This window comes from Mus caroli, unplaced genomic scaffold (assembly GCF_978045245.1).
Source record: "Mus caroli unplaced genomic scaffold, Mus_caroli_1 scaffold_19, whole genome shotgun sequence".
NCBI lineage: Eukaryota > Metazoa > Chordata > Mammalia > Rodentia > Muridae > Mus > Mus caroli.
The window spans coordinates 58,790,151-58,799,969 of NW_028227274.1; the positions used below are offsets into that span (position 1 = coordinate 58,790,151).

The 9,819-nt window shown below is 43.0% G+C and overlaps 1 protein-coding gene across 2 annotated transcripts in view; it reads right to left on the minus strand.

Moving 5' to 3' along the window:
- Smim3 (small integral membrane protein 3) overlaps nucleotides 1-9,819 on the minus strand; it is a 64,381-nt gene that overhangs the window by 54,113 nt on the left and 449 nt on the right. Inside the window, exon 2 of one of the 2 annotated variants that reach the window (XM_021150812.3) lies at nucleotides 9,301-9,353. The exons of the other annotated variant lie outside the window; for it this stretch is intronic. Coding sequence (XP_021006471.1) covers nucleotides 9,301-9,353 — 53 coding nt within the window. The remainder of the gene's footprint in view (nucleotides 1-9,300; nucleotides 9,354-9,819) is intronic. 2 annotated transcript variants of the gene reach the window in all.

Here is a 9,819-nt window from a genome sequence, read left to right on the forward strand (position 1 = left end):
TTCAGGATCCCGAGGAGGTTTGCTAGGATGGCAGCACGCCTGCAGCCTTTTGCCATGTTTACATTTGGGAATCAGAGTTTAGGCAACAGCGCCACATTTCCTGGGAGGAGCTAGCTGTTGAGACACGCCCCTTCTGTGTACTTGCTGTGATGTTCTGCTGAGACTGCAGACTCTACGGAGGAAAGCCTGTGATTAGTGTAGTTTTGGAACAGGAAGCCCCAAGTGGGGAAGGCAGCCCTGGCGAATGGCCAGCCACGGTTGGCACAGTTCCTTGGGTCTCAGAGGTTCCTTGGGAGCTGACTGGGCCAAAGCCTACCTCCAGGTTCTTTCTGTTGTTACTGTGAACTTGTTCTGAAACATTTCTGAGAGGAAATCACAACAGGATCTTTCCACTGGAGGTTTCGGAAATGTTCTTATGTGCCTAACACTTCACAGTTCACAAAGTGCTTTTACACTCATGGTGTAACTTTTTTTCCCCACCAAGACAAGTGGTGATTCTTCTCAATCTATGTGTTCTCAAACAAGACTTGGAGTTATAAATGGATTTTTTTTTTCAAAAGTGCATAGCCAGGGAATACCAAAACCACTGACCCAGATTAGAAATTTTACGTTGGCAAAACAATAGGGAAGTTTGAAATCTCCTAAAGTCTGGGTAAGAATGCGCCTTGAGCTGGCTTTTCACAACCTAACTCTCAGTATTTTTGAGTGTGGTTAGCCTTTCCTCTTTCTGGAAGTGCTACTCCCAATACTCACCCTAAAAAAGCACAGCTCACGGTGAATCCAACATTAAAATGTGATCCCAGCAGCCTTAGTGAAGGGTGAAAAGCACTATGAGGCCACGTTACAGGCTGCTCATCACTGTGCACAGATGACCTCATCTTGCTAGAACCCTCTAAGGGACAAAGAATCTTGAAGGGTGGAGGAGGGGAGCGCTCACAGCCTCTAACCTACACTAGTTCCTCCGCAGAATGCTAACTCACATTTTGTGGCTGACAAAATGGGTTCCCAGAAGTATTCCCAAAATCTATTCACATATCAGCTATGTAGTTAATAAGGTTAGTGGCGACCTGGGACTGACACCGGTGCTGTCATTGGAACACAGATCTCTAAAGTTAACTCCAATTTTCAGACACTGGAAGCTATAGTGCTTTAGTACTGGAGTTAACAAGAACAGGGTCCAGACCCCTTGGAAGATTCGACAGAAACCTATCAAGAAATTTATCGCTGAGCAGCTGGGGCGCAGGGTGTGCTGACACTCGCCAACTGCCCACAACACCCACCACAGGATCTTAAGACTTCTGGTGAGTGGAGCACAGCTTCTGCTCCAATCCAATTGCGCGGGACCTGAGACTGCATTAGTTAGGGAAGCAGAAACCGGCCTGAGTAGGACCACAGGCCTCATCCGGCTGGATCAGCGCCGGGGTAGCGGGAGCGCAGGGTTGCCTGACACCCGCCAGCTACCCACGACCCCCGCCGCAGGATTTTGGGACTGCTGGTGAGTGGAACACAGCTTCTGCTCCAATCCAATTGCGCGGGACCTGAGACTGCATTAGTTAGGGAAGCAGAAACTAGCCTGAGTAGGGCCACAGGCCTCACCCGGCCGGATCAGCGCCAGGGTAGCGGGAGCGCAGGGTTGCCTGACACCCGCCAGCTACCCACGACCCCCGCCGCAGGATTTTGGGACTGCTGGTGAGTGGAACACAGCTTCTGCTCCAGTCCAATCACGCGGGACCTGAGACTGCTCTGGTTGGGGAGAGAGAAATCCGGCCTACATAGGGCCACAACCCTCTTCCGGTCAGAAAAGCACCTGAGCAGCTGGGGCGCAGGGTCTGCTGACACTCGCCAACTGCCCACAACACCCGCCACAGGATCTTAAGAGTTCTGGTGAGTGGAGCACAGCTTCTGCTCCAATCCAATTGCGCGGGACCTGAGACTGCATTAGTTAGGGAAGCAGAAACCGGCCTGAGTAGGACCACAGGCCTCATCCGGCTGGATCAGCGCCGGGGTAGCGGGAGCGCAGGGTTGCCTGACACCCGCCAGCTACCCACGACCCCCGCCGCAGGATTTTGGGACTGCTGGTGAGTGGAACACAGCTTCTGCTCCAATCCAATTGCGCGGGACCTGAGACTGCATTAGTTAGGGAAGCAGAAACTGGCCTGAGTAGGGCCACAGGCCTCACCCGGCCGGATCAGCGCCAGGGTAGCGGGAGCGCAGGGTTGCCTGACACCCGCCAGCTACCCACGACCCCCGCCGCAGGATTTTGGAACTGCTGGTGAGTGGAACACAGCTTCTGCTCCAGTCCAATCACGCGGGACCTGAGACTGCTCTGGTTGGGGAGAGAGAAATCCGGCCTACATAGGGCCACAACCCTCTTCCGGTCAGAAAAGCACCGGGGCAGCTGGGGCGCAGGGTCGGCTGACACTCACCAGCTACCCACAACACCCACCACAGGATCTTAAGACTTCTGGAGAGTGGAACACAGCTTCTGCTCCAATCCAATTGCACGCGGGACCAGAGACTGCATTAGTTAGGGAAGCAGAAAAACGGCCTGAGTAGGACCACAGGCCTCTTCCGGCTGGACCAGCACCGGGGTACCGTCAGCTACCCACGACCCCCGCCGCAGGATTTAGAGACTGCTGGTGAGTGGAACACAGCTTCTGCTCCAATCTTTAAATAGTGACAACGATAACAACTAACCCCAGAGATTACCAGATGGCGAAAGGTAAACGTAATAATCTTACTAACAGAAACCAAGACCACTCACCATCATCAGAACCCAGCACCCCCACTTCACCCAGTCCAGGGCACCCCAACACACCGGAAAAGCTAGACACGGATTTAAAAGCATATCTCCTGATGATGATAGAGGACTTCAAGAAGGACGTTAATAACACACTTAAAGAAATGCAGGAGAACACTGCTAAAAAGGAAGAAGACAATAAAGAGGAAGCACAAAAATCCCTTAAAGAATTGCAGGAGAACACTGCTAAAGAGTTACAAATCCTTAAAGAAAAACATGATAACATAATCAAACAGGTAGAAGTCCTTACAGAAAAACAGGAAAACACATCCAAACAGATGATGGAAATGAACAAAACCATACTAGACCTAAAAAGGGAAGTAGACACAATAAAGAAAACCCAAAATGAGGCAACACTGGAGATAGAAACCCTAGGAAAGAAATCTGGAACCATAGATATGAGCATCAGCAACAGAATACAAGAGATGGAAGAGAGAATCTCAGGTGCAGAAGATTCCATAGAGAACATCAGCACAACAATCAAGGAAAATGGAAAATGCAAAAAGATCCTAACTCAAAACATCCAAGAAATACAGGACATAATGAGAAGACCAAACCTACGGATAATAGGAGTGGATGAGAATGAAGATTTTCAACTCAAAGGACCAGCAAACATCTTCAACAAAATTATAGAAGAAAACTTCCCAAATCTAAAGAAAGAGATGCCCATGAACATACAAGAAGCCTACAGAACTCCAAATAGACTGGATCAGAAAAGAAATACCTCCCGACACATAATAATCAGAGCAACAAATGCTCTAAATAAAGATAGAATACTAAAAGCAGTAAGAGAAAAAGGCCAAGTAACATATAAAGGCAAGCCTATCAGAATTACACCAGACTTTTCACCAGAGACTATGAAAGCCAGAAGATCCTGGACAGATGTTGTACAGACACTAAAAGAACACAAATTCCAGCCCAGGCTACTATACCCAGCCAAACTCTCAATTAACATAGATGGAGAAACCAAAGTATTCCACGACAAAACCAAATTCACACATTATCTCTCCACGAATCCAGCCCTTCAAAGGATAATAACAGAAAAAAACCAATACAAGGACAGGAACAACGCCCTAGAAACAACAAGAAGGTAATCCCTCAACAAACCTAAAAGAAGACAGCCACAAGAACAAAATGCCAACTTTAACATCAAAAATAACAGGAAACACCAATTTCTTTTCCTTAATATCTCTTAATATCAATGGACTCAACTCCCCGATAAAAAGACATAGACTAACAAACTGGCTACACAAACAAGACCCAACATTTTGCTGCTTACAGGAAACTCATCTCAGAGAAAAGGATAGACACTACCTCAGAATGAAAGGCTGGAAAACAATTCTCCAAGCAAATGGCATGAAGAAACAAGCTGGAGTAGCCATTCTAATATCTGATAAGATTGACTTCCAACCCAAAGTCATTAAAAAAGACAGGGAGGGACACTTCATACTCATCAAAGGTAAAATCCTCCAAGAGGAACTATCAATCCTGAATATCTATGCTCCAAATACAAAGGCAGCCACATTCATTAAAGAAACTTTAGTAAATCTCAAAGCACACATTGCACCTCATACAATAATAGTGGGAGACTTCAACACACCACTTTCACCAATGGACAGATCATGGAAACAGAAACTAAACAGGGACACAGTGAAACTAAGAGAAATTATGAATCAAATGGATCTGGCAGATATCTACAGAACATTCTATCCTAAAACAAAAGGATATACCTTCTTCTCAGCACCTCATGGTACCTTCTCCAAAATTGACCACATAATTGGTCACAAAACAGGCCTCAACAGATATAAAAATATTGAAATTGTCCCATGCATCCTATCAGATCACCATGGACTAAGGCTGATCTTCAATAACAAAATAAATAATAGAAAGCCAACCTTCACGTGGAAACTGAACAACACTCTTCTCAATGATACCTTGGTCAAGGAAGGAATAAAGAAAGAAATTAAGGACTTTTTAGAGTTCAATGAAAATGAAGCCACAACATACCCAAACTTATGGGACGCAATGAAAGCATTTTTAAGAGGAAAACTCATAGCTCTGAGTGCCTCCAAAAGGAAACTAGAGAGAGCACACATTAGCAGCTTGACAACACACCTAAAAGCACTAGAACAAAAGGAAGCAAATTCACCCAAGAGGAGTAGACGGCAGGAAATAATCAAACTCAGGGGTGAAATCAACCAAGTGGAAACAAGAAAAACTATTCAAAGAATCAACCAATCAAGGAGCTGGTTCTTTGAGAAAATCAACAAGATAGATAAACCCTTAGCCAGACTCACTAGAGGGCACAGGGAAAGCATCCTAATTAACAAAATCAGAAATGAAAAAGGAGACATAACAACAGATCCTGAAGACATCCAAAACACCATCAGATCCTTCTACCAAAGGCTATACTCAACAAAACTGGAGAACCTGGATGAAATGGAGAAGTTCCTAGACAGATACCAGGTACCAAAGTTGAATCAAGATCAGGTTAATGATCTAAACAGCCCTATATCCCCCAAAGAAATAGAAGCAGTCATTAATAGTCTCCCAACTAAAAAAAGCCCAGGACCAGATGGGTTTAGTGCAGAGTTCTATCAGACCTTCAAAGAAGATCTAATCCCAGTTCTTCACAAACTATTCCACAAAATAGAAACAGAAGGTACTCTACCCAACTCATTCTATGAAGCCACAATTACTCTGATACCTAAACCACAAAAAGACCCAACAAAGATAGAAAACTTCAGACCAATATCCCTTATGAATATTGATGCAAAAATCCTCAATAAAGTTCTTGCTAACCGAATCCAAGAACACATCAAAACAATCATCCATCCTGACCAAGTAGGTTTCATCCCAGGGATGCAGGGATGGTTCAATATACGGAAATCCATCAACGGAATCCAGTATATAAACAAACTCAAAGACAAAAACCACATGGTCATCTCGTTAGATGCGGAAAAAGCATTTGACAAGATCCAACACCCATTCATGATAAAAGTCTTGGAAAGATCAGGAATTCAAGGCCCATACCTAAACATGATAAAAGCAATCTACAGCAAACCAGTAGCCAACATCAAAGTAAATGGTGAGAAGCTTGAAGCAATCCCTCTAAAATCAGGGACTAGACAAGGCTGTCCACTTTCTCCATACCTATTCAACATTGTACTTGAAGTCCTAGCCAGAGCAATTCGACAACAAAAGGAGATCAAAGGGATACAAATTGGAAAAGATGAAGTCAAAATATCACTTTTTGCAGATGATATGATAGTATATATAAGTGACCCTAAAAATTCCACCAGAGAACTCCTAAGCCTGATAAACAGCTTCGGTGAAGTAGCTGGATATAAAATTAACTCAAACAAATCAATGGCCTTTCTCTACACAAAGAATAAACAGGCTGAGAAAGAAATTAGGGAAACAACACCCTTCTCAATAGTCACAAAAAATATAAAATATCTTGGCGTGACTCTAACTAAGGAAGTGAAAGATCTGTATAATAAAAACTTCAAGTCTCTGAAGAAAGAAATTATAGAAGATCTCAGAAGATGGAAAGATCTCCCATGCTCATGGATTGGCAGGATCAACATTGTAAAAATGGCTATCTTGCCAAAAGCAATCTACAGATTCAATGCAATCCCCATCAAAATTCCAAATCAATTCTTCAACGAATTAGAAAGTGCAATCTGCAAATTCATCTGGAATAACAAAAAACCTAGGATAGCAAAAACTCTTCTCAAGGATAAAAGAACCTCTGGTGGAATCACCATGCCGGACCTAAAGCTCTACTACAGAGCAATTGTGATAAAAACTGCATGGTACTGGTATAGTGACAGACAAATAGACCAATGGAATAGAATTGAAGACCCAGAAATGAACCCACACACCTATGGTCACTTGATCTTCGACAAGGGAGCTAAAAACATCCAGTGGAAGAAAGACAGCATTTTCAACAAATGGTGCTGGCACAACTGGTTGTTAACATGTAGAAGAATGCGAATCGATCCATTCCTATCTCCTTGTACTAAGGTCAAGTCTAAGTGGATCAAGGAACTTCACATAAAACCAGAGACACTGAAATTTATAGAGGAGAAAGTGGGGAAAAGCCTTGAAGATATGGGCACAGGGGAAAAATTCCTGAATAGAACAGTAATGGCTTGTGCTGTAAGATCGAGAATTGACAAGTGGGACCTCATGAAACTACAAAGCTTCTGCAAGGCTAAAGACACCATCAATAAGACAAAAAAACCACCAACAGATTGGGAAAGGATCTTCACCTATCCTAAATCAGATAAGGGACTAATATCCAATATATATAAAGAACTCAAGAAGGTGGACTCCAGAAAGTCAAATAACCCCATTAAAAAATGGGGCTCAGAACTGAACAAAGAATTCTCACCTGAGGAATACCGAATGGCAGAGAAGCACCTGAAAAAATGTTCAACATCCTTAATCATCAGGGAAATGCAAATCAAAACAACCCTGAGATTCCACCTCACACCAGTCAGAATGGCTAAGATCAAAAATTCAGGTGACAGCAGATGCTGGCGAGGATGTGGAGAAAGAGGAACACTCCTCCATTGTTGGTGGGATTGCAAGCTTGTACAACCACTCTGGAAATCAGTCTGGCGGTTCCTCAGAAAATTGGACATAGTACTACCGGAGGATCCAGCAATACCTCTCCTGGGCATATATCCAGAAGATGTCCCAACCGGTAAAAAGGACACATGCTCCACTATGTTCATAGCAGCCCTATTTATAATAGCCAGAAGCTGGAAAGAACCCAGATGTCCCTCAACAGAGGAATGGATACAGAAATTATGGTACATTTACACAATGGAGTACTACTCAGCTATTAAAAAGAATGAATTTATGAAATTCCTAGCCAAATGGATGGACCTGGAGGGCATCATCTTGAGTGAAGTAACACAATCACAAAAGAACTCACACAATATGTATTCATTGATAAGTGGATATTAGCCCAAAACTTAGGATACCCAAGATATAAGATACAATTTGCTAAACGCATGAAACTCAAGAAGAATGAAGACCAAAGTGTGGACACTGTGCACCTTCTTAGAATTGGGAACAAAACACCCAGGGAAGGAGCTACAGAGACAAAGTTCGTAGCTGTGATGAAAGGATGGACCATTTAGAGACTGCTGTATCCAGGGATCCGTCCCATAATCAGCTTCTAAACGCTGACACCATTGCATACACTAGCAAGATCTTGCTGAAAGGACCCAAATATAGCTGTCTCTTGTGAGACGATGCCAGGGCCTAGCAAACACAGGAGTGGATGTTCACAGTCAGCTATTGGATGTATCACAGGGCTCCTAATGGAGAAGCTAGAGAAAGTACCCAAGGAGCTAAAGGGATCTGCAACCCTATTGTTGGAACAACATGATGTACTAACCGGAACCCTGGAGCTCTTGTCTCTAGCTGCATATGTATCGAAAGATGGCCTAGTCGGCCATCAATGGAAAGAGAGGCCCATTGGACTTGCAAACTTTATATGCCCCAATATAGGGGAATGCCAGGGCCAAAAGAATGGGAATGGGTGGGTAGGGAAGTGGGGGGCGCTATGGGGGACTTTTGGGATAGTATTGGAAATGTAATTGAGGAAATTATGTAATAAAAATATTTAAAAAAAAAAAAAAAAGAAATTTATCAAGGTGTGTTGATTCTCCGCCATGAGGGGCTTTCCTTATGCCATAGCACAATGACCTCATAATGCCCGATGTTCTGTTTAGCAGTGCTAACAGACGACAGCAGAGAAGGCTCTCTGTGCCTAGGGTCAAGCCCAAAGGCAGGAAAACAAAACAAAAACAACAACAAAAACGCAAGTGATTATCAAAACCCAGTTCTTGTAATAGGTGTAGGATTCACAAGGGAACCTGCTGTAAAGTTACATTCCTGCCTAGAAATTTATATCGATTCTGCCGTCAGAATCTATATAAGTAAACCTAGATTTCCCATTTTAAATCCCTACGGCAATTCCTCTGGTGATGCAAAACCACACTTAAAAAACACTGTCTGGCTCTGGTCCTAGACCCTGACGCCTGAGAAGGGAGAATGTGTCTCTATCCAGGAAAGGAGATTTAAACTCACTAAAAAACAAAATAAAACATCTTTTATAAGCCATGATAATCCATGAGGCCAACGAATTCACTAACATGTAAAAAAAAAAAAAACCTGCAAATAATCTGGATAATAATATACTTTCTCCTATGAGCAAAACACATCTATGAAACTAATCTAGTGCCAGGCTGTTTTTCTGGCAAACAAGAGTAGAGAGCCTTTGAACCTTCTAACTCAGGTAGCCCACTAAGCATCATATCTGCTCTGGACTTTTGCTTTCTAAATAAAATCCCTCCAACCTTAGAAAAAGAGTAAGTGTGATTTAATAAATTTTAGATTTAAACTATTAACGTTTAACTATTTATAATATACATTAAATGCTGTATAACTGAAAAGCATTTTATAAAGTAAGCTATTACCTTCTTAGAAAATGTCCTGAAGGTATTCCATATGGGGGCAATGTGTGCAAGCCCTGGAATAAACACAAGAGAAAACGGGAAACAAATCGCCGTGCTTCCCTAAGCCTAGGTTTCCTGCTCTCTAAAATCGAAATAATGCTAGTATCTACCTTTGAGGTTTCATGAGAATTAAAACAGTGCTATGCTTTAAATTTCGTCTACTTCCACTCTCAATGTTTATAGAAGGATTCTCTTTCTGCTCCCATCACGGGCTCTAATGTCAGACACTAAATGCACTATACAAACACATGGTGGCAGACAATGTGAGCCTGGCTCTGGGTGGTATTTCGGGGCTTCACATCTCAGCCTTGATGGACACACAGAATACAGATGGCCCTTGTATTGCTTTCTGTCTTCCACCATTGATAATACATGTTCACAGTATATAGATTCATCGCTAACTCTTCATACTTAGAAATGAATCGTATCTCCACTGCTAGAACTTACTATTATTTCAAAAGAGAGAACCTATGTTTCAAG